Source organism: Pteronotus mesoamericanus, unplaced genomic scaffold (genome assembly GCF_021234165.1).
Source record: "Pteronotus mesoamericanus isolate MK-2021 breed Mesoamerican mustached bat unplaced genomic scaffold, CSHL_Meso_final contig_20, whole genome shotgun sequence".
Classification (NCBI taxonomy): domain Eukaryota; kingdom Metazoa; phylum Chordata; class Mammalia; order Chiroptera; family Mormoopidae; genus Pteronotus; species Pteronotus mesoamericanus.
The window spans coordinates 90,069,928-90,096,236 of record NW_026555085.1 but is presented as its reverse complement, the minus strand read 5'-3'; the positions used below and the strand labels follow the sequence as shown (position 1 = coordinate 90,096,236).

At 42.5% G+C, this 26,309-nt stretch overlaps 1 protein-coding gene across 5 annotated transcripts in view; it reads right to left on the bottom strand.

Annotated features, from left to right (window-relative positions):
* UTRN (utrophin) overlaps positions 1-26,309 on the bottom strand; it is a 444,878-nt gene that overhangs the window by 401,692 nt on the left and 16,877 nt on the right. The window contains exon 1 of one of the 5 annotated variants that reach the window (XM_054570073.1): positions 6,397-6,626. The exons of 3 other annotated variants lie outside the window; for them this stretch is intronic. In XM_054570073.1, the coding sequence (XP_054426048.1) occupies positions 6,397-6,466 (70 nt within the window). In that variant the 5' untranslated portion in view covers positions 6,467-6,626. Of the gene's footprint in view, positions 1-6,396; positions 6,627-26,309 lie in introns of those variants that run through there. One more of the 5 variants, XM_054570068.1, reaches the window with a different exon arrangement.

Genomic DNA, 26,309 nt, shown 5'->3' with positions numbered 1-26,309 from the left:
ATCCAAAACCACAGAGAAGCTGACCTCAGATGCAGACTTTAAGAAATATGCCAATGAGAGGAAAGAAATCATATTTTAAGTATTATTGCCTTTCTTTTCCAATGTGCAAACAGTCAAAGACTTCTCTTGGCATGAGATATTAAAAGAGAAATTCCTAGAAGTTGTATTTCAAGATGCAATTACAACCTTTCTTACAATTATCTGAGGAAAATTGCACAGAAGTAGTAAGACTAAGAGGTAAAGAACAGTATCACCAAATCCCTTAATGAGGGGGTAGAAAGCGGTTGTAAGCGCAGGCGTCCTCCTCCTGCACGGAAAGAGGCGACGGGGCTCTGAGCAGGGAGCCTGGGTTCCCTCCCCGGGAGGCCTTCCTCACAACCGTGCATGTGTGCACATGCATGTGTGTGCATGCATGTGTGTGTATGACGTCTCACTGGCCGAATTGCTCCCAAACAGACTAGTAACTGCCCGGAACCCACAGGCACAGCACCCAGTGACTAGCAGGTTTGTGGTAGAACAAGCCGACCCCGCATGGCTGTCAGGTGGTGCCGCCACTTTGTAGATGCCCCATCCAAACTGCCAGGGCCCTGGAGCCCCCCCACAGTGCTGGCTGCTTAAGGCGAGGGTCCCTGGGACGACCACTCTGGTTGCAAACATCTCACAATGGAGCAGAAAGGAGGTCATCACAGGTTTCTTCAGGGGGCAGGACTAGTATTCACAGAGACATTAAGAGATGAATACAGCACAAATGCTTTTAAAAAGAAAGAGGCAGTTTAAAACATGATGAAAAAGGGGGGGTATTTTTCTGGATTTTCTACATTGTTCTGTTTTTATCAATCAAGTGAAAAATAAACATTGTCTTCTCTCACTTACCTTTGCACTGCCATCCCTTGGCACAGTGCCTGGCATACTGTAAGGACTTAACACGTGAACAGTTACTGAAAGAAGAGAAAGGAGACGATGTGGAAGACATCAGCACAGACGTGACAGAGGACCAGGACAGTGAGAGGAACCCGACCAGCTTTCACGCCCAAAGAGCACAGAGCGTGTGACAGGCCCACCTGATGCAGAAGGGAGGTGGCAGGGTCTGCGACAAGAGCAACATCAAAAGTGACAGCCCTGGCTAGTGTGGTTCAGCGGATTGGGCACTGGCCTATAAACCAAAAGGTCGCCAGTTCAATTCCTAGTCAGGGCATGTGCCCGGGTTATGGGCCAGGTCCCCAGCTGGGGGCCTGTGAGAGGCAACCGTGTATGTCTCATACATTAATGTTTCTCTCTCTCTCTCTTTCTTTGTCCCTTCTTTCCCCTCTCTAAAAAAGTAAATAAATAGAATCTAGAAAAAAAAACAACAACTCAGCATTCCCAATGCTGCAGAAAGGAGCGCTGCGCATAGCCAGGTGTGAGGGCCACTCTCAGGGATGCAAAAGGAGTAATGCGGAGATGGAAGTGCTGTAAGAGCGGAGGCAATAACCTTGGCATCCTTCCGGGCTGTGGAGCAAAGGTCAACCAGTGAGTTTCCATGAGGTGCAACTGCTGGCATCATGAGGAAAATTTCTCTAGTTTCTAGAGGCTTCTTAGAACCTCAAGCTTCATGGAAAGGTATAGTTATTCTTTGCTTTTAGCAATAAAATCATTTTGTGGTAGAAGTGATCTGAGTGTCCCATAGGGCACACGGCCTCTGGATCCGAATGTGCCACTCATAAAAATTTTGTCCTGTGGTCACCTGCAGCAATGATCTCAATTTAATGTCTTTCCTGTGGAACCCTTCGGCCTTTAAGCAAATCTGAAGGTGCTGGCCAATCAGAAGACAGGGGTGTTAACACGTGTGAGCGACCTGTATATTCAGCCCACAGCGGATGCCACACAAAAATCCTCCCACCCAGCCATGGGCACACCCGCCTCACTCCCGTACGTCACCTCTCTCAACCTGAAAACATGGCCTAATCACCTACTTGTGACAATTGAGGGCTGAGACCAGGATGAAAACGAAGGATCCAGGTAATCATTAGGCAGAACCAATGCTAAGGAACTGACCAGGAACATTTTAAGTCAGTTCCAGGATTTCTAAAAAGATGACATAGTTTCCAGGAGGTAACCAGGTGAGGAACAGAGAATGTAAGCAATGCTCGTCACTTGTGAATTGTAGCCATGGGACTCAGTGACAAGCTTCCAAGGCCCAGAAGGGAGCATCTGTGAGAGCTGGTCAGCTGACTGGTTTGTTTACTGAGCGCTTGCTGGGTTCCATGCCGAAGAGCGAACAGAACCAGTTCCCAGGCCAGGCAAAGCGACGCAACACCCAAGTGCTGCAGTGTGTAGCACTTATGTCCACCCATTCAGGGACCAACCCAAAGCCCAAGACAGGCTGGAGCCAGCAAAAAAAAAAAAAAAAAAAACAAAAAAACAAAAAAAAAAACAATTAAGGAGCAGGCAGAGGTGGAGTGAACACCACAGCAGGCGAGAAGCTAACAGCAGCCTACTATTAAAGTATTCTAAGAAGTTGCAGCGAAGGTGCAAAGGAGAAACCAGGATCTAGAAATAAGGGAAAATCAGAGCCAGGCCCTCTTATTCCAGGGTGGTTCCTGATGGAGACCGAGCTGTCCTGGGGTTGGCAGATTGGCACCACATATGTGCCATTTCACACAAAGCTCCACTTCCCATAAAATGTTCTCCTCTGGAGAAGTTCCATGGGCAAATCTATCTATAAAAGTATAAATAAAGCAAAGGTAACAAAGGTGGTTTGAAATTAGGAATGTTGGACTAAAATAACTTCCTGGCAGTTGCCAATTCAGGGGCATGCTGGAACTACCGCTGTTCCCATTGGAACATCAGTGTGTAATTTGGTCAGTAAGAACTGACCAAGCTAAGGGACCTCTGAACTTGAAAGTTCTTTCACATTCATTTTCATTGATGCCTGCAAAATTCTTACAAGTTAGGCCCTGTCAATACCTCAAGTCCCATTTTAAAAATGAGGTAACTGAGGTCTGTTAACACATAGTGAAACACCAAATCCATGCTGTGGGTGTTCTCAACCTCAGGACCAGCTTCCTGCTCCCAGCCCACCAGCCCTTCCTTCCTCCCCCTCGTGGGCCTTCCGAAGCAGCTCCCTGGCTCTCAACAGCATCGCCTGAACCAACATGAAGCCCCGACACTGCAAACTTATTTTCCTGAAAGTAAGTGATACTATGCAATACTTCCTCTCTTCCTCAGAGCCACAGCCAAAAACCAGATGACACCAAGGGGAAATGCACGTTCTTCAATAGCATGAGGTTCCAGGTGTCAGGTAGCAGCAGCTGCAGAACCCAGTCCCAATTCGCCAGCCCTGTCGCACTCCCAAACTCAGCCACTAACACAAGCCTCAGCACCTCAAGGCCAATCAGATGGGAGTCTCTCAGCGAGAAGGAAAATAGGAGCACCTCACTTCCATTCCCGGGGGCATTAAAGTCAGAGCCCTGAAGGAACGGGGTGGTTTACTGAACGCATGAGTGACTAACCTGGCCCCCCACACCGGAAGGGGGGGCAGGAAAAGGAAATGAAAGCAAGTGACTCTAGGTTCTGAATTTCATATGCAAGAATAGCCAGCAACAGGTGCAGCGTTCCGGTGAAATAATGACTCTCAAAACAACCCTCGCCTCCGCAGCCCAGAAACCCAACATTAGCGATGATGTCAGAAGTGCAAATCATCATGTTCTTGCCAATAGCAATTTTATGTTTAAAAAAAGTTTTAGCAAACAAACTGAACAATATTATTCTGCTGATACACGACTTCCTTCATATAGGCCTTTCCTAAAACACTTTATTCTAAAATAATTTAAGTCTTGGTCATACAAAACAATCTTAATACCTAGTAACAAGTATAGTGCCTGGTGCATAGGAGGCAGGCAATAAATATTGAATGAATGAATGAAACAAGCAGGTAAACAAAAAATTGTCTTCACAAATAAAGGTAAACAAAATCTTACCTTCAAAATAGTTTATATTTTTCCCTACTTCTCCAAGAAGAGAAAAGGATGGAATCTAAAGCCAAGAACAAGAGATATCGCCAATGAACATATATATCAGGAGATGCCTCTGGCTGAGGCCCTTTGGGGTTAAAGGACCTATGCAGGGAATTCTCATTTTGAGGAGACCAAATGGGAAAAACAATCATAATCATTCAAGCAATCTACCTTTAGGTTTTCCTTTCTTTCAGTATGCTGTTTCACATAACAATTTCTACCTGTTGTCACTATATAGAGTTTACAAAATAAATTTTGTTGTACAATCTTTTCAACTCGATAAAAATAATCCACTGATTATATCTCATAGAAAATGTCTTATGCTATATGTGATAAGTATAAGAAAAATGTGTGTAGATAAGGTGCAGTAGAAATTTATGAGCTATAAAAACTGACAGAAGTGGAAGAAAATGGCAATGAAAATGAGCCCATAGATGAAGAATGTCTGTCATACAAATATTGTATTAAAAAAAAGAACATCAGTGTGAGAACATTGCTGGTTAGTATCAGATAAAGGTTTACTTACATAATGATATTAATTATAAAAATAAGGTTTCAGAGAAGATAAGAATAAATCATCAAAATTACCAGGAGATGTCTGTCAGAGAAACAAGAAGTACAAATAAAAATATACAGTAGTAAATAATTTTATAAAATTACAATAGTGAATAACTCAACTTATGATACTCTTTACTTAATTTTCATTAAAATCATGAATTTCTCTTTTGTTTATAACAGTATTAAGCATTCCCAGTAGAATTTCTCTCATCCATATGTATTCAATTTAAGGAATCCTTAGTTTTTGTAAGTCCTTCCTTCCAAAATCCAAAATAACTCCCACTCTCTTTTACTTCCAGGTAATACTCAAAGATCTTGAATAACAGTCTTAGCCGAGATCCTAAGTTCCTAGTTAAGAATTACTTCAAACTTCAAGGAATAAACTGGAATAGCAAATCTCTCAAGGGTGCTTTTGTTTTTTTAAATGACATCTTTTCATTCATTCATTCATCCATTCATCCGTTCACTCATTCACGAGGATCTATTTTCCCTACAGGCCAGGGGCTATGCCAGGCACTACAGGCAGGGGTGAAGTAGAAAATCTTGGTCCTGCCCTTACGGAAATCACAGTCTAGGGACCTATCAACAAGGTTAAGAAGGCAAACAGCATGGCAACAGTTGTGCTGAAGCAAGCAACAGGACAGGCAGTAAGAGAGAACAGGAGGGAAATCTGCTTCAGGCAGGTAGCCAGGACGGGCAACTCCGAGGAGGTGCAAGTTATGCCCATGCCCAGTCCCAGAAAGAGCAGACGGGGCTGGCTAAGGGCTGAGGGCCGGATATTCCAGGCAGAGAGAAGTGCCTGTAAAAAGGTTGTTCCTGGAACTACACACCAGCCACAGACGGGGCCATCAGCTGAGAGAGAGGAGCCCCATTATAAATATGCACACGGCAGCTTACCATGTGACTCACTCAACATGCCTTTGCCTTTACACGCACTTTCCCCTCAGCCTGGAATCCCTCCCTTCCACTCTCTCCCCTGCCACCCCAAAGTTCCCTCCTCTGGGAAACACTCCCTAATCCTCCAAGGAAGAGCAAAACCCCAGGAGTTAATCCCTTTTAACCAGGGGTAAATCCCACAGCACCTAGCACATGCCACTGCCATACCTCCTGCCACACATCATGCAATCACTGTATTCAAGGGCCTATGGGCAGAGATCTTGCCTTACTTGTCTCTGTTTCCCAGCAATCTATTATGGAACTTGGCACCAGCAGACATGCAAGAAATGACAAGTGAGTGAGTGAACACACCAACAGAAGAATGGGCAGATTAAATAAAGGCAGGAACGCCACCAATCCTAACTCATTACTTGGTGTTGGAGGTTTGGAACAGCACTATGGTAACAACTCATTAACCCGTTTATGGTTTGGGAAGCAGGACGTTTTCTATCCCCATATGATTTTCATACAACGAACGCTTTGGGGAAAATCATCTTGCATCACAAAGAAGTGACAGTAATTGTTATAAGAGTTTCATTTGACATCGGCACCAATGCATTCACATCGGACAAGCATGCATTCGGTGCCGGGTCCTGTACTAGGCCCTGAGGGTGACAGTCACCCTGTCCTAGAATGGCTACAAAACTAGTAAGCGGAGCAAATCGTTATTTCTAAAATGTTGTTAAGAACTGACATTGCAAGATTTTTACAAGTACTTTACTTTTTTCATAATGTTATAAAAGAAAAACTTTTTTTTAAAATCCCAAGGTCACCCAGAGGACAAAATCATTTATACGCTGTTGCTCAGTACTAATTCTTGGCTCCCTGAGTCATGCCTCGGTTTCCTTTCTACAACTGATGGACAAAAGGTAAAGTAACCAGAACGCTGTAAGCAAGTCTTCTTTACCTGCCTGGGACTCTTTGCCGACTCCATGTGCGAAATCAGGCGCCGTTTTCACCTCTCCTTGGCTCAGCATGTCCTCCAAAGGCAGTTAAGATCCACAAACCAACCATGCATGTTTTCTTAAGTCACAAAAATATGTACCACTCGGCTGGATGGAGTCAGATTGAAAAGCAAGGCCCCACAGCATGAGAATGGTGGAGAGAGGAGTCCCTCCCAACCGCCCCGACCAGAATGGTGACATTCCTGCCTCCACGCAGCCCAATCCTGGTCCACTCCCTCTGAGCCTCTGCCAGGCTGCGGAGCCTGTCACTTTAAAATCCGGATGTGTCACAGGACTGATCTGCCTAGGAATGTTGAGGCATGCAGTTTTGCTGTTCAAATTGCTTAGAATCCAGAGAAACCAAGTACTTCCTCACTTCTCAGGTTTTCATTCCATTGGAGCCACATGAAAATTTGGGTGGGCAAAAATGTTGAGGGAATAAACACTTTTTTTAATGTTCCACGTTTCCAGCTCTTGCAAGACAGTTTGTGCTCATAAATTTTACAATCAATTTTTCAACTTGTATTATTCCAAACTAATCTCTAAAGCTCTTAGGGAACGATCTATTAATATCCTAAATACTACATGTTGTCGCACTCAAAGGAATACTGTGCCACTTCAACCAGGATCAAAAATATACTGAGTGGAATGCAAACTGCATCTTGTAATGCACGGCCCATGGCTCACTTCACGCCCAATCACTGTCCTCATTCAGGTTTGCCGCAGGTCAAGGTCTGCCCTACACAGGGCCTGCTCGTGGGAGGCCCGCCCTCGCCACTACTGGCCACGGGAGGCCAGGTGAAGTCCCGTCAGGATGCACTGTCACAGCTGCAGCACATTCATCCCCTAGGCAACGAAACAACTGTCTGTACAGCCTGCATTGCGGTAACTGTTTCTCCTATTAGTCTACACACTCCAGAGGCCGCACGGCAGGTCCGTACTGTTCATCGATTTTCTTGACCATGCCTGGTACAGTGCCTGGTATATAGGGCACTCAAAAAAAGAGTTACTTCCATTTCAAACTACTGTCTATAGAACTGTTCTTCATGGCACGCGGTTGTCACTGCCAAGCTCTAAGGGAACAAATGTTGATTTGGAACCATCAACTTTATCAGGGGTTATTTAAAATGCAGAGGGTCCATGAACTTGGACAGGAAAAAAAATTGGTATTTTTCACTAACCTTTCACAGAAATATGCACCACCTATTACAAAGGTAGCTCACAAAGCACACTATTAGTAGTACCTTTGACTGCCTAATCAACGAAAATCATAGCCATTTCCATATCACATTACAGACAAAAACTTGTTTGGTTGATCATCACCTCAGAACAGTATGGCAGCTACAGGACCCACTATGAGATCTTACCACTAAATGCACTAATAAAAAACAAATACTACTCTATCATGAGCTTAAGTATTTTGTAAATGAATTTCTAAATAGTTGGTTTTCATCTGTAATTCCATGCATTTTATTTTATGCAATATAAAACATTTCTCTAATTCACCAAACTGCTAGGTGGTCCATGGGTTTTAAAAAATGGGGAGGGGAATAATGAAAACTCTGATCTTCATATTATCATGAAATATGAACATTGATATACCAAGAAACACATTCTGTTTTCAATGGACTGAACATAATTTTACTCACTGGAATGAGGAATAAAAAATATCCTAAAAGAAAGACAATTCAAAACAGAATTATTAAGAAGTCATTTTTATAATAAATAAAAATCTGTTTTGCTAATTTCAGCACAAAACAACTGTAAAAGAAGAAATTCTCCTGGGACGTTTGTAAGTACCATACACCCTTGAAATATTGTTGATCATGATAAAACTTCTCCCGCTGTACGTGGTAAGACTCATCTTTGATCCAGCGAGCCCCCTGCGGTTTGTAAAGTGAGGAACGAGGCAGGCAGGATTACAGAATATATTATAACCTTCCACCTTATTTCTGTAGCAACTCTGCGGATGCATGCAGGTACCCACCGGAAGTAACAGAGTAATCATTAACACCTTCCCGGCAGCAGCTTTAATCAGCCACCCATTCGCATCGCCCTGGCGCAATACAAAAGGAGCCCTGCCCGAAATGGAGGAAGCCGCCTGGATGGAGCTAGCGGGGCCCGTGGACAACCTCTAGGAGACGATCAGCCGAAAAAAGTTCAGAGAAGACACATAAATCAAATTTTGCAGAGCCTCCATGGCAGCCAGAGGTCCCGCTTGCATGATCAGGAATGCTCTGGAAGACTAAATACCACAGCTTTTCTCTCACACAAATTAAGACAGTTTCTGGCCGGGTCAGTTCAGCAGCTCCAGTTACATTCAGAATCATTCTCATTCTTTCCCACCAAAATGAAAATAACAGGAAAGAAACAGCCCTTGCACCTCTGCTCTGTCCTTCCCATTTATGCCCTCCCTCTCCCTCTCCCTGTTTACCCTAAAAGTTAGGACTGCGAGCCCAAGGCCAGGCTGTTTTTCTCCACGGGTGGGTGTCACATCTCTTTCAGAATTATTAACACACCCCCTAAACCTCACACGGTAAGTGTAAAACTAAAATATTTCAAGAAATCACACACCCCAACTCCTAGCAGAATGTTTCCTGGAAATCTGTGAAAGCACTTATTGTGAGGCACAAAATCCACCAAACAACTACCAACAAAAGTGAGTGAGTTGCCCTGAAGTCCAGGAAGCTCAGAGCGACAGAGAGAAACTAACTTTGGGACCAGTGTTTCATCTTGGGAAAGTCATTTCCTCCCTCTTTGACTGGGATTCCTCAATTATCAGACAAAGGAAGTAGACTTAGATGGTCCCCTCGAGCATCTTCCAGCTCGAAAACCCCATGTTGTTGCAACCGCCGTCCATGGTGACGAGTGAGTGGGTAGAGCAGAAATAGGCAACCTACCTCTAAAAATGGTGTTTAAGTCAGCAAACGCTAGAAAGAGACCATTTCGGCTTCAAGATTCGGAATTCTAAATTCTTTAATTTGTCTTTCATTACTAGTAAACTAAAGGTACACAACGTGTGAAATGCCTAACAGAATATTCCCATAACTACTAACAGTACAAAAAGTATGTGGCTGTGATGCGAGGAGATGCTTGTTCAGATTAATTTGGGTATTTACCATTTACATGCTCATTAAATGATTTCTAAAGCCATGAAGCTTGTTGAGCTTGGCAGAAGGTAGAGGAAATGTTGGGATAATCATGTCTGACAGAGGGAAGAACCCAGTGCCGAGAAAAACCAGCTACTGAGAAAATTCAGGAGACTGGGTTATTCCCAGAGGCTCACGTGATGGCCAAAACAGCAATCCAATCCTGGGCAGCATTTTCTATACCATCAATGAATTTTTCAACAAAGTTATTTCCAAAGTAAATCTCCCATTATCTATTTCTCAACTGGTATCAAAGTCATAAATGCACATAGTTTTGTTTTGTTTTGTTTTTTAAATCAAATAAGACCACAACAAAACTCAGCCGTCCTGCCCAGTCCTGCTTTCAGAGGGCCATCTGCTTCCACCTCCTACCTATGCGTTCTGACACTTAGTTATGCATTTCTAAATGCTACACTTTTACTATGGTTTCCAGATTGGAAGTCAGACATTATTTACAAAATTTTGCTACAGTATTTTACGATTTATCTCTCTTGTATACACTCTTCCACTCTGTATCATTTTTTTGTTTCCGATATCATACTTTACATTCCCAAAACCTTTCTTATTCTCCGCCTCTGATTTTTTAGAGCGTTCTGCTCTTATTTCAAAGATGCAATGATTTTCCTATTTCTCTAAGGATATTTATTATATTACATGTCATTTTCCTCTGTTTCCCCTAAATTCATTTTTCTGTTGTTTATTTGGATATAGCATCAATCCTTAAACCCCTGGCTCCTGGCTCCAGCCCCTTGCATTTTAAAATGAAGCTGTCACATGCTCAAGTTCCAGGAGCTTGGGTGTCACTTGACAACTGGTAGGCTCAAAGCAGGTAGTCAGCAATTTCCATGCTGTAACTGTACTGTACTCCCAATAAAAGCGTCCCCCGATTTGGAGCTGATATAGCTTGAGGAATTCTACAGCAGGCGTGCCGGGGGGGTTCACCCTCCTGGTGCCCTTCGATCTTCCTGATGTCACACCAGAGCCTCACCATCTTCTCTGGACCAGGGATCCCAACTCAGAGTTCAATTTCCTTAGATAATATATAAATCTCTGTTGCCCTGTGCAAATGGGGAGGAAGGGAGGCACACTCTGTTGTTGAAAGATCTCAATCAAACTCCCAGCTTTTAGCCCCAAACGTCTCCCCTCTCCTGCTGATCCAGCCTCAGACAGTACTGGTGACTCTTCACAGGGCTTGCAAATTCTAGAAGGTGCATCAGGAAGCCCCTGGCCATCACCTCCTGCTCTGGACACTCAGCAGGAACCACTCCGCCACCGTCTTCCACCATGTGATGACTTGCCCATCCACAGCTACCTCGTCTCCACTTCCATTTGAACAGGCCAGTTTATTCCTTTTTGTTCTTTTACCATGATTATAGTGACATTATGGCAGCAACCAGTGATAAACACATATACGCTCTACCGCTTTTAACTACAAGGTCTGCTGTCTTCAATTTATCTTCAGGAAGACTGCCAAAGTGGGCTCATTACCATGAGCCAGGCACCGATTTCCACAGCGGCAGTAGGTGAGCCAGGCCTGGTTCTCACTGCCTTGAGCTCTAAAAGCCAATCTTGCTAAATATTTTATGGCCAAAACCAGACTTTATAAAGTACGACTCGTAACATCAGATGTATTTCTCAGTTCATTATTCTCTTCATGATTAGGTCCCATTTGGAACTTGAATTCAGCATTTACAATAAGATACAAAGTGATTTCATATGTAGCAAAATTTTATAGCATATTACATTTCTTTATTTTAAAATGTGAGTTTTTACTTTATATTTAGTAACTCAGTACAACCCAATTATGAGTGCTATTTGGGGACCTCAATATACATTCACTTTATAAACTGAAAATGCCAAACTGCATTAAAACTCTATTAAACTTCCAAAAAAATGTTATCTCTGAAAGTGTATACTAAAATAAACACAGAAATCCAAAGTTTATCTATATTTATTAAAGATAAAAACTACAGGTGTATTAAGTATATTAACAATGAAAGAAAAAATACCCAGCATAGATAGTCCTCTAACCCAAATGCTCATGACCAATAGAGAGACTGCCTTTAAGTCTGAAAAACACAGACGCCGTTCCCATCTTGGCTGAGAGGGAACACATGTGTTTCTGATAGCAACATGCTGGAACACTGAAACAATTCTTCAAGACCCTCTTTTGGATCCGAAAGAACTTCACAGCTGGACGCCAATATTCCCCACGAAACCCAGTCAAGTTGACTGTGGCTACTAGAGAGGGTGGAAATTTCTCAAGCTAATAAAAGGAAGGTTTTTCAGCATATTCACAAAATTGCAAACTTCAGCATAAATTATGTGGTTTGGTAGCTCCCATACAGCCAGTTGATTCAAGCCACTGGAAGTCAAAAAATAAAATATATTTTGCCCAAGTCGTGATATACCTTTATCACAAAAAGATAATAAGCAAGGGAGAGGAAAAAAGCAAGAAATGTAGTAACATATTTTTATTTTCTTGAAACCTTCCTGTTTCTACAACAGCTAAAGTAAGAAATAAAGATCACCAGTACCAAATGACTTCAAACTTAAAGCAAAGCAAAAATGTATTTCCTTGCTCCTTTCTAAGACATTACTAAATTGAGCAGAAGGATCATTCCACTCTCATTCAAATGATAATTAATTTAATCAATTATAATAATCAGTGTTGATAAAGGAATAAAAATGAAGGATGTTAAACTATTTACAAATAATATTAATAATCAATAATTTACATAGTGGTCATGACAATTTAATGCCCTACTGAAGGAGGTATAATTGATCCAATCACCAAATTTAAGAATTACCAAGTTTTCTGCATAATTACAAATGTCTTTATTACGTCGATGTGAGAATTAGACCTTAAAACTCTACAGCAGCCAAAATAATGCCACAATCTACATTTAGACCGATTCACCTTCTAAAAAGATCAAAATCAAATACTCCCTGCACATTTTCCTACATCCTAAGCCTAAAGTATTTTATTCATTACTCCACTACACACATTTCCAGCCCCTACATGCCAAGCATTGTTCAAGGGGCCCATGAATTCCTTCTTTGTCTCCAACACTCTGCCCACCAAAGTACCAATCTCATCTAATGGGTCACTGGGTGGAAAATGCACCTGATTCAGTGTCTTTAATTTCTAACACCTCCTAGGAAAGATGGAAACCCTAGGTGATGAGTCACAACCCTGTGTTGGGTGGCAGAAATAAATTCCTGGCCCACAAAGTCACCTACAGGGCAGCTGCTGAAAGGCCACTCACAGACTTTTGGGGCTTAGAGGATACAGGTTTCCCGGTGTGAAATGGTAAATCCAGTGGACGCACTGGATGGGTGGTCACTATGCAGGACACACCTCCGGGGGTCATGAAGAGCATTTGTTACACAAACATCCAGACAACTAAAGCCTTTATATAACAAAGAGAAACAGCCAAATCCCAAACACAGGCCACATATGCTAGGCAACAGAAACCAGGTTCCATTTCTATAACTACAGAATTTCTTGTCTGGTAATCAGATAATTTTAATTTATTTACTATATTATTATTTGCTTAGTGTTACCAGTAAGCACTAAATTCTACGGGGTAGTAATTAGGTGTGTGGCCCAGCTTCCTGGGTTTAACTCTGCCACTCACGACCTGTGCTCCATTGGGGTAAGTTACTTAACCACTCTGTGCTTTGGTTTCCTGACTGTAAAATGGGGAATGGTAATAGAAGTGACCTTCCATTCCATTTTTGTGACAATTAAATGAATTCATGTGTGTGTGCATCTGTATGTATATACACATATAGACACATATGGGGGTGTGTATGTAAATAAATAACAGTAAAACGGCTTGATAGTGACTGATATAGAAAGCATGCAAAAACCATTAAGCTACTCTTCTTGGTAGAACAATGCTTCTTATACACCAAGTTACTTCATGTGGTATTTCAGGTGAAAGGTAAGGAAACACTAAACATATACAACTGTGTTTAATATGATGAGATAGGGATGATTTAAATGTATCTGATGATTCCAACCATCTGTACCCAGACAGCCAGTGATACACAGTAAGCTTATCCGAGTGCTTTCTACCAGCACCTCCCCCCACCCCATCACCATTAGCAGGAAGAGGCAGTAAGGGAGCCTGGCCAATAAAGCACAAGTGGAATCGCAGTTGTTGCGAAAGTTCTTAGTGGATTTTCAAAAGCTGACTCAGGGGAATGTTCCCAGTATGGAAGGAAGCTTCTGTGAGTCCATCGGCAACCTGAATTCTAACTTTCTCACCATCACTGTAAGGAAGGGGTGAAAAACACTTTTTTTTTTTTAATTAATGTCTTTATACTAATTTGTTTTAATGTTTTTACCTCTGTAACCCTCCCTGAGAAACTGACCTTTGCTCCAGAATGCCCCTCTCACCTCAGTCAACAGGCTTCCTCCCGCTCCTGCCGCTTCCCAAGCTCCCTTCACCGTGGGGCCAACCGCGGCCACCTGCGTATTTCTGAGTATTTGCCAACCGATTTCATGGCTGGAAACATGGGTCGGAGTCTATTCCACCAAATCTGGTAACCTGGGCTGAGGGATCTACCCTCTGTCTCCCTCAATAGCCTGTAGAAAGTCAAGAACAAAAGAGGCAAAGGGAGGAAGAGAGCACAAGAACGAAGGCAGAAAGTAACAACAGCAAAAGCAAAAGCCTTTAATGATATCAGCCAAACACTCTTGGCTCATTCCGTCTTCACAGCAGCACTACAGACCCATTACAATAGAGGAGAATCATCATTTTTCTTCTACTGAGACCCCAGGATTTACATTTCTAAAAATTTACCTTAAGTAACGTGGGACCAAAAATTGAAGATACACCGCTTCCATTGAAGATACTAATCTTATGGTACGGAAGACGCCACAGGAGAACCTACTTGGTTCCCTTATTTACAGAAATGAGGAGGAGAAGACAGGAAGCGGAACGGTTAGTGAGCCAAGTTACTCCTTTTTTTTGTTTTTACAATAACAACTACATAACTTAAAATTTATCATTTTAACCATTTTAAAATGTACAATTCAGAGGCATTAAGTACATTCATGGCGTTGTGCAACCATCACCACTGTCTCCAGAAATTGTTTGTCACCCAGATGGAAACCCCCCACTCACAGGTGACACATTATAAAAGATAAATTGAATTGTTCTGTCCTGCATATGTGAAACAATTGTGAAGTAACAAAGATAAACAATTAAATAAACAAAACCCTTATTTAAAGGTAGACAAATTCAGAATGAAACAACATTAATACTTCTAATGACAACATATGAATATAAATTCCCTAGTCCCAAGTCTCATAAAATGTCTCGTAAAACAAATAATTTAAAGCGTTTTGTTAGCAAATCCTTAAGTGTCAAGGCCCCTGGCAAAGGCACCTCACAAGTACAGAAAGTCAGACACCCCCAAATCAGCAGTCCCAGGGAAAATGCCAGACCCTCAGACACACTACCTTGGCACATGACAATAAAAGGGTTAAATGCATGTGGCTTAATTTAGAAAACTACAAAAGCATAATTTTAAAAAGCCTAATAACATATGATAAACATTTTAATTCAAAATGATTTAAAGTTTGTCTTTTTTCTATTTTTCAATGGACAGTAGAGAAGAATAAACTCAGCCCAAGTGCAACATCTTAATTCTTGCTATCTTCTAAGTAAACCTAAAGGAATAAGAAAGAAGGAATATACTGAAGGAAGATTTTCTCTTTAAAAAACTGGGTGTGACAGAGGACTCCAGGGCACTGTCTCATTACCAGAACTATTTGCAGCATCGCCGTGGTTCAGCTGGTTGGGCGTCATCCACAAACCAAAAGGACTCCAGTTCGATTCCTGATTGGAACACATGCCTGGGTTGTGGGTTCAGTCCCAGGTCAGGGCGCATACAGAAGACAACTAATCCATGTTTCTCTCTCATATCAATGTTTCTCTCCCTCTCTTTTTCCCTCCTTCCCCCTCTCTCTAACATCAAAATAAAATTTTTAAAAAAAAGAATTATTTGCAGCATCATTACCAGAATTATTTGCAGCCTCCTAACTTTGCCAAGTACTTTCAGTACCTATTAACAGAGTACCCACCCCCCGCAAAAAATCCTGAAAACAAAGTACCTAAGCCAAAAATGAAACTCAGAAAAGAGATAACAGGTCAAAAAATGGGAAAACACAAAAACTTGAGGTTTGTCAAAAAAGAAAAAGAAAAAAAGAAAATCCCATCTGGAAACTATTTCCAGGAAAGGAGAGGACGAGAGAACAAACCCAAAAAGAATGCTTATGTTGGGAATTACTGACCGTGAGAGTAGACAGCTATGCACAACTATGGAAAAAGTACCATGACAAATGATCAAATATCAAAGGGTGTTTTGACAGCAAAGTCTGAGGACCACTTTTTAAAGAATTAACTTGTGAAGAAAGATACTATCCTCATATTACAAATATTTGATAACTTACCAAGATGCCAGATTTATTTTAACTACTTGTTTTTTTAATATTTCATCTATTGATTTTAGAGAGAAAGAGAGAGGAGGAGGAGTGAGAGAGGGGGAGAGAGAGAGAGAGAGAGAGAGAGAAACATCACTTTGTTGCTCCACTTATTTATGCACTCATCAGTTGTTTCTTGTATGTACCCTGATCAGGGATCAAACCTACGACCTTGGTGATCAGGACGATGCTCTAATGAAATGAGCTACCTTTAAATCGGTTGTTGATTTAAGGCAAATCACCAGAGAAGTTCCTCCCATCTGTACTGTAAAACATGATTTTACAAATTTGTACCTGCCTGACAATAAAGGCTGCTACAAGTGGGTTCTATTAGTCTAGATATTACGTATAGCTGAAGAGGTATCCTTCTCCATATTATTCACTGTTCCATTATAAAGTTTCAGGGAAAAGGTCTTTTGGAACATTTGGGCCAACAAAGAAAAAAAGAAAACTGTGCTTCACGTCAGTAAATGTCTTAGGGAAAACTGATTGATAATGTCAACCTAGTAACTAATCACTTTCCTCTATGTATTGCCTAATATAACATTCTAAGACAAATTTGCATCTAAAGTTTAACAAGAGGATATGGCACCTAATACAAAGTACGCAGAATTTCTGTGTACTGTCTCCTCTTGGCCTTATCTTACTAATCAACTCATTTCTTCCTTTCTCTGCATTTGTTGTTTGTTTGTTTGTTTGTTTGTTCAAATTCCACCTCTTATGAGACTTTCTGTAGGAATCTGGAATAAGATAGGGTGTAAGTCTTTTAAATATTACAAAAAATCTTACTGTAAGACCTAGCTAATAATTCAGATATATCCTCATCTGAATCAGAGACAATTACAACTTCCCGAACAGGATTATTGTAGGGAAAAAATGAAATAATGTATTTTAAAAGTCCCCTCACGTAGGCTTAGCTCCCTGCCTCCTTTTACTGTTTTAGGAAATACTTTCTCAATCTCAAATTAATTTTCCTCATGTGCTCTGGATTTAGTGAGCAATCAATTAGTTCACACATTGCCAACTTTTATGGTGTAACTAACTATTACAATTATAAAAGGTTAATGTATATCCAGGTACTTCCATAAAAAACATTGACTTTGGCTAGGACTCCTGCACCCCTATATTACATGAAGTAAAAGTTTAACAAATTATGTTTAATTTTAAATGAGGGTCACATAAATGAAGACACTGCTAACAAAGAGGCTGGTGTACTAATAGTTACCCAGACCTTGTCATTTCTGATGTTTTCTTTTAATGTAACTGCATTTTCCATTCAAATGGCACCCAAGAAGCCCCCTGGAACACAAACTACACAAATGACATCCACGTGGTCAGTAAGAGCCACCAGAGGTCACTAGGTCTGAACGGGAATCTATATCAGTCTGAATGCTTTTGAATATAATAATGAAAGAAGAGAAGTATAACAATGAAGGATAAAACACTTGTGGGAAATAGATCCTGAAATCGCTCGGCTGTCTCTTCCACCTTGGGGTGTGCAGGGAGCAGACCGGGAGAGCGAGGGAGCCACGAGCCACTAACCCTTGCGTTGAGCCCGGGCAGCTCACGAGGCCACAACATTCCCACAGGTCAAACAGCGGTCACAACTACTCCACGGCATCATCATGAAACGACTCCCAACAGTCTAACATGGAAGAAGCGTTTTTCCTACAGATCCCTACTAATCCCGAACTGCCACATTCCATTAAGAAGTCTGCCCACTGCATGAAGGACGAGGCCATGGTGGCAAAGGGACCGAAATCCAGCCAGCACAGTGACTCTTTGCACAAAGGCACCGCCCACTAAGTTTGTCCATCAGATTGTCCATCCCCAGAGGAGCCACCTTCATCCAACTGTCCACCCAGAAGTGCTGTTTTGACCTAATACTCATAAAGGCAAAATATCGCCCATCCACAGTCCTAACTGATATATATACTACCTAATATATCAGCCCTGGCTAACGTATAAACTCACCACCTCTGTGATACAGAAGTTCCTTCCTTTTTCTGGAGTGCCCATGACCACTGCTAAGAGAACTGGAACAAGAGTCTGGAACTGGGCCCTGCCCAACTAGTGTCAGACCTCAGCCAACTCCCCCACCCCTGACCTCTGCCGCTATCACACCAAACACCCAGAGCTTCCCCTCTCTGCCCTCCGCTTCACCCGCATCCGGCCCACACGCCCCTGGTCCTGGCCCAGCGCCCTGAGCGCCTGCCCTGCCCGGCCTGGAGGAGCCACACAGATGCAGGAAGGAGGATAAGCTGCAGACCAGGGCAGGTCCTGACCCTGCTTCCTGACCCTGCTGGGCAAGCTCCAGAGGCATATTTTCAAGAAACAATGTCATAAAGGGTGATCACCTCCAATGGCACTTGTACTGCTGTATTGTCTTTCAGCGACCATTAAACGTGAAAGAGGAATCCACAAGGAAACGTATATTCCTAAGTGACTCATATTCCTAAGTTTCAAGCAGCAAATTAGGAACAAGGGGGGGGGAGAGGGCGGGGGGAGGAAAGGATAATAAAATGCCCTCCTCCTGGGTCTATTGTGATCACTGCAAAAGGCAGTACGTGACCGACCGTGTCTGGCACACAGTGAACAAGGAGAAAACAGTCGCCATCACAAAAGGTGCACAATTTTTATCCACAAAACCAGGATCTGAAAAGCCCTGAAAGACCCACGGTTTTTTTTTTATAACCCTTTCGGCAGCAAAACATGACTTGAGACTATTCACAACCTGGTTTGTGTCTCATTTAGTGTGAATATTCATACATTCTACTGCAGAAATTGTAACGTCCATAATCGCAGATGCTATCCCAAACTCCCCACAGACATTACACCTATTATGGGATATGGACCATAAGCTCTCTGAAACAAACAAACAAAAAAATCATTAATTCTGAAAGTACATCGGGGTTCTGGATAAGGTGTTGCAAGAGTATCATAACCCATTCCTAGACTGCAGGAGGTGGTGACTTGCTGGATCAACCCCAGGGCAATCTTCTGAGTTAGAATTCATCCACAGTTCCCATCGGCCAGTTGTCAGGAGGTCTGAGCAAAGCAGTGGCTCAGCCCTGGGCAGGTTAGAATCAGTGTCCTGGGGTGAAGCTGGCCAGGCACAATGAGTAGGGGAGGACAGGGCAGAGAGGAGATGTGGAAGCCAAGGGCGCCCCAGTACTTCCCTGGCTCTCAGAGGACCCAAGCCATCAAATTATTCTTATAACTGTGTAGTCACTTTTTTCCTAGATTTTCAAAGGGAGTCTAGTTTTCAGTCTCAACACTGGCTCCCTGGAGTCTGGGCAAAATGCCATTGAATCACAAGGGCCACTCAAAGGTTTTTCTTTCCAGGCTGTTGAAAACATTAAACTAAATAAGAGAATATTCTCCAGCCTCCCTCACTGCACCCTTCCCAACCTTTACCATCCATCAAAACCACTCTCCATTCAGTCCAAAGATATTCTCCTCATAGTGGATTAAATACATACATGTATATAATAATAATAAATACGAGTATTAATGAAGCAGTCGCATGGGAAAGTGGAAAACTTGAAGAACTAAATCAAGTTCATGTTTCTCCTTCTAGTACTATACTGGGACCAGAGGGGCCCTGCCTTAAACGCTACTTTTTCGAGGGCCCTACCTTGGCCCTCTCCCAGCTGCACCGCTCCTCATGGGATAGAGCGCTCAGGGCCACGGGCACATGGGCACCCAAGCCCATCCAACCTCTTCTAAAGCATACTCTCAGGACCTAGTCTCCCAGGAATCGTGCCCAAATGAGCTCACTTCCCAAGGGTGGGCCACACCACTGTTTGCAAGTGGGAGAGGGAGGGAGGCCATCAATGATTGGCCAGCATGACCACTGACTTGTCTGCAAGGCCCTTCTCAGTGCAGAATGGACCCGTGTCCTGGCACAGAACTCTGAGGAGCTGGAGAATCCTAAATTTAAACCTGGCCCACCAAGTTGTTATAAAAGTATATTTGGCATTATCCATTCCCACCTTTCTTCTCTTTGATCAGAAATCCAGCCCCTTCTCCGCTCCCTCTTACTTTCCGCACATGGACGCTTTACCATAAACCACATAATCTCAACCTCCCTTGCAGCTAGATGAGGCACATGACTAAGCTTTAGCCAATGGGATGGCAAAGGGCATCATGAATGAAGCCTCTGGGTCACATCCTTTAAAAATGAAATTGCTTATTTTTTACCTCCTCTCTTTCCCCTTTGCTTGGACTGGAACTTGGACATCGTGCTGCAAGGCCAGCCTTTACTGAGGTGCGACAACACTGCAGAATGGCAGAACAAGAAAGTAGCCAGGCTCCCTGAGAGACCTTATGGAGCAAAGCCGCGAGTGCCACCCACCTCCCCTGTCCTATAACATGAGAGAGAAACAAACTTCAATCCTATCTGAGCCATGGAATGTTAAGGCTTCTTTGATACAACGGTTTAGCCTCTCTCAAATACGTTTTGCAAATGATCTAAATAAACTTATTGTAAATAAGATGTTAAAGCATACAAATGAGTCAACTATAGTCATCCCAGACAAAAATCAGTTGTACCAAGCCTTAGCCAAAAAAATAAAAAGGAGAGGAGGGATTTATTATAAATACAGAGTTATTTGTTTCAAAAATCCTACCAGAAAAATGTATGAAGGAGGTAGTTAAACACAAGAAAAAAATAAATTAAAAAGGTGCATGTAAGAATAAATCATAGCATCTAAAGGTCTATAAAATGACCTGAAAATGTTTAGTCTAACTTAGAATGTTTTCTTATTAAACAGAAAAGAGCAAAAAATTAAAAAGCAAAATTCTACATGTACTTAAAAAATAAAAACACAAAGTTTGCTTGTGTTATATGATTAAAACTATTTTTACATGTTCATTTTAAAATCCTGGGAAGAATACACTCACATTATAATAGGTATTTGTGTAGTAGTAATAATTACCATTTATTGAGTACTGCTATGTATCTAAGTGCTTTACATATATTAATTTTTTATACTTCTACAACAACACAAGAAAGTAGATTCCAGCACTACCCCCACTTTATTGAAAGGAAACTGAGGCACAGAGCAGCTTAGCAATTTGCCCAAATTCACACAGCCAATAGGTGGCATACTTAGGTCCAAAACCACATCGTTCGATGTGGCATTCAACCACTTCCTACAATACCAGGACAAGAGACTGCTGATAAAAATTTTAAATCCTTTCAGTTGTCAAGCTGGCACTCGATCCACTGAGCCACACTAGCCAGGAACAAGGGTTGGGGGAAGGAATGAATGCGGTGTGGGGGCAAGGCAGGGAGGAAAGAGCAATGGAACCATGGCGGGGGTGGGGGTGGGGAAATGGGGAGAACTGTAATCGAACAATAAAAAATATTTTTAAATAAAAATGAATTAGAGAACTGAAAAAAATTTAAATCTTTAGGGATTTCTTACTCTGCTTTTCAAATAGTGTATAAAATAATATTCTGCTGCATTTGATACCTGTCCCGCCTAGAGATAAACAGCTTATCCCAAATTCCATCTTGCGATCCCTTCTACCATCCCAACAAGACTGCTTTAAGAATCCAAGTCGGGGGGTGGTATTTGGGAAGATCACAAGATCACTACAGACAAAACTGAAATTACAGCAATGAGAAAGAAGGTAATAGAACACAGCCCTTCACTCGCACAGCTGTGACAATTAAGCATTAACAATTTGGTTCTTTGGAGCTTGCAAAGAGATCAGTGTGAGATCATTCAGTCCACACAAATCAATTAATTGTGCAAAAAGGCTGATTAATTTATCCAAGGTCATAAAGCTGGTTATTAGCAGAACTGAAACTAGAACCTAAATCTTTTCTGAGACTAAGGTATAAGTCCTTTCTTTTTAGTAGGGCACCCAGATTTTCTAGAATTTATCAACTAAAGCAGTGACATTAAATTATGTTCCAAAAATCATGAGGGACCTTCGGGGGCCTAACCCGAACCCATCTCCCAAACCTGCTTTATTAGAAAGCTCCCCGCTGCCTGTCAGCTCCACATTACAGACCGCAGCAATGGGCTGTCACATTCCTGAAATGTACCCCCATCTAAGACTCATTTTCAGAAAGACTTCCAACACAAAAGGAAGGAAAGAAAGGAAAGAGGAGGGAAAGAGGGAAGGTAGGCAGGCTCCAAATACATAACAAAACAAAGTATTAGCATCCTTACTTCCAAGAGCCCTTTACATGGGCCCTTTGGGAGTGCTTAACCTGAAGAAAGGTCCTACTGCCAGGATTCATCTCATGGAACTATCACAATCACTTCATCAAGGGAACATTTTTGTGTCATATAGAAAATTAACATATTCTCCAAATAAAGGACAATCTTCAAAGAGAAAAGGCAGTTAACTTTGCCTTACACTGCCATATATCTGCATTACATTGGTCTCTGTCTTCCTTCTCATATCTGACTGTTGAAAACATCAAGTACGGCCAGCCAGCTTTTGGGAAACATAGTCACAGACTAATTTAGAGCTAATCAGTCAGTGCGAGAACATATAATAAAGATTAAACTGTTATTTCTCTTAGGGATTACACATTTGCTGCGAACAAAAAACAGTTTTGTTTATTCACTCAACATGTATCTACTGAGCATTTACTACGTGCCAGGTACTGTTCTATAGACTCTAGCCATTCAACCCAAACAGAAGACCTGCCCTCGTGGAGCTTACAGTCTAGTGGAGAGGGACAGACATCAGCACAGCAAACAAGGAAATGGCAGAGAGTGCCAGCAAGTGATAAATGCTCCGGAAACACTACAGCCGGGTAAAGTGGGTGGGGAACGCTGAAAAATGCAGGCTGTGAAGGTTTAATCAGGTGGTCAAGTTGGCGGCAGAGGGAAGGGAGTCAGCCAGATGGTTCCCTGAGGGCGGAGTGTGCAGGCAGGGGCCCCCAGGCAAAGGTTCTGAGCCGGAAGGGCCCCTACCGCCACGCGCGGCAAGCCTCATAAAGCCAGGCAGGATCACACAGGGTCCTATATGTAGGTCGATGTAAGTTCTTCAGCTTTTTACTGTAGGTAAAACAGGAAGTCACTGCAGAATTGTGAACCTAGAGTGGCATGATGTACTTTGGGATTTTAACCGCTCACTCTGCTGCTAGTTGAGACCTGCTTCAGTGGGGTAAGAGTGGGAGCTAGGAGATTGCTGAGGAGGCGACTAGAGAAATTCAGATGAGAACGGTGGTGGCCTAGACCAGGGCGGTGGCAATGGAGATGGAAAAACATGACCAGATTCCAGGTAAACAGTAATGCAAAAATAGAATTTTTTTTTTGTGCTGAAGGAATGGATGTGGTTAAGAGAAAAAACGGACTTACAAGGATGACTCCAGAATTTCTGACCTGAGCAACTGGAAGAATCAGACTGACTCAGAGAGAGAGAGAGAGAGAGAGAGAGAGGCAAGATTGTGGGATCAGGTACGGCTTGGGGGGCAGGTTGGGTGTTCAGGTTTGAACACACACGTGAAGACGTCAAGTGGGCTGCTGGAAATACAAGGATGTGGTTCAGGGGGAGAGGGCTAGGCCAGAGATAGAAATCTGAGTCCCGTGTTCAGAGGTATTTAAAACCAGGAGCCTGGGGAGATGCCAGAGGGACTGAGAGATGATAAAGAGGACTGGGCCCGGGGCTCTCTGACGTCAGGAAGAAGAATCCAGGAAGGAGCATGAGAGGAATATCAGAGAGTGGCGCATCCTAGAAGCCAAGAAAAGGAAGTATTTCATAGGGAAGAGAATAATCACCTCTGTTTATGCTACCGAGAAATCAAATAAAATGAAGGTCCTGAGAGCTGACCACTGGACTTAACTACAGGAAAGCCTCTGGAAACTTTGCTACAAGTTGTTTTAATTGAATGGTCAGGGCTACGCCTGTTGGAAATGGTTATAAGAGAGAACAAAGGGAAGGAATGCAACTCTGGGTATGTAAGACCCTTTTGAGGAGCTCTTTGATAGAGTGGAACACAGAAATAGGGTGATGACTGGAGAGACAGGTAGGATCAAGAGTGAGGTTTTTCAGAAGAAAAATAATTGTATATACTGATGAAAAGGGTCTACAAAAGAGGGAAATAGTAGAGATGCAGAAGGATGGGAGGCAGTACACAGCAGGGCGGCCTTGGGCAGGGCTGATTGGAGGGAGATGTGGTGTCGAACCTTGTGGATTCTTCTTCAATTTTCTTAGGACAAGAGTAGGCAAAGTCATCAGCTAAAAATCAGGATGGGGGCAGATAGAAATGTTTCAGGAGAACAGTATAAAATATTCATCTCAGACAAAGGGAGAGTGATTGCCAGGCAGCACTAAGGCCTCACACGTGAAAGTGAATTACGCTGGGGCTGTGTGTGTGTGTGTGTTCTCCTCCAGCCTTGTCCCTCTTCACGGTGGCCGGTACAGAATAGGTGGACAGTTAGAGTTAACAAGGGTGCATGCGGCACAGCTGTGAGAGGCTGGGAAGGCAAGGGGATTGAAGGTAGAAGCAAATAAAGCAGTGATTTGCGATGGACTATAAGTCTCAGTAAAGAGTAACAAGAGAACAGGGAGAGATGGGGATAGCACAGTGGTCATAGGACTGATAGACTGTAGACCCCGCTGGGTTCAGAGGCTGCTAGAGTTAGGATATAGACATGTAAGACATGATGGGCAGAAAGTGCAACACTTGCCCCGGCCAGTGTGGCTCAGTTGGTTCAATTATGGTCGTGTAAACCGAAATGTTGCGGGTTCGATTCCTGGTCAGGACACATGCTTAGGTGGCAGGTTCAGGCCCCAGTCCAGACACATACAAGAGGCACCCAATCAACATTTCTCTCTCACACTGATGTTTCTCTCTCTCTCTCTGTCTCTCCCTCCCTTCCCCTCTCTCTAAAATCAATAAGCATGTCCTTGGGTCAGGGTTAAAAAAAAGTGACACTTTAAATTTAGACTATGGAGGAGCCGCAGCCATAAATGATAATATGGTTGGCCAAGAGAAGTTTAAAAGCAGAGAGTAGAGTGTTAGAAGGATGACTTATGCTTACACTGCAATCACTACAACAAAAGTAACTTTTAGAAAGAATGACAGTAAACCAGGAGCTAAAATCACAGAAAAAGGACAGTGTTTGGTGGGGGAGGGGGAACAGAGTGGCATCTCAACAATGAGTTTTAGTTGTTGATACAATTTGGTGACATGACGGGGCGGGAAAGGAGATGCCCTTCTGATCCAGCTGTGAAATGAGGAGCAAGGGGAACAAACTCTACTGATCTCTCTGGGAGTAAGAGACAGGTAGGAGAAGAGGCACATGGAAGGCCATTGGGGAACTGGGTCCCCAGGTGAGAACCGCTACTCTTCACTCCATGAGTAAGGGAGAGACTGACTGGCCTATTTCCAAGTGACAAACACATCAACAATTTTTGAAAAGTAAATTACCTTTGATGTTAGGGAAAATAAAGCACGTGATACCCACTCCACCAGAGCTTGATGAAGCACAAGTTTCATTAATTAAAAAAAAAAAAAGATCTGAACCAGACTGTTAATTAGTAATTTATGTCTGATTATTTGCCAATTTTAGCAACAAAAGGGAAAGATTCATCAACAAATAAAAATTCATTATATGCAAACCTGGGTCAAACATTATCAGAAATTATGCCCTCCACAGTTGTGTCTGCCCACACCAATTCCAGCAGGCAGGTCTTCTGTTCGAATGGCTCTGAAGCAACAGAGGTAGCGTACAGTTTAGAACTTGGGCTGTGGCAAGAGCGTGGGACCCTAAAGTCCCGCCAGAGTGTCGGACTGCCAACTTAATTTCCACCAGAAAAGACAGAAATGCTGCGAGAGACACAGCCCTAATAAGACCCAACTTTTGGATGGATCACAGAACGCCTATGAAAATATAATGAAAACTGTGGGCACCTTTTCCCAGAAAATGTACAGAGGCACATGTGTAAAAAAATGTACACATTGCATGCATTTCTCAACAACCCCTCTTCCTCCCTCTCCAAGCCAACCCGGAAAGCTAGCGTAACATCCCCAAGTCTGCTTCCTGTGACTCTTGGAGATTAAAAAATAAATAAATAAAAATCAAACACCACTGCTTAGTTCCTGTCTTCCACTGCCACAATCTACCATCTTACGTTCCCCTTTCTCCAGATGCTCATTCTAAGGACAGTCACAACACTCAGCAAATACAAAGAGAAACTGAACAGTCCTGAATGAAATTTTGAGACAGGTTAAGAATATATTTTAAAGAGC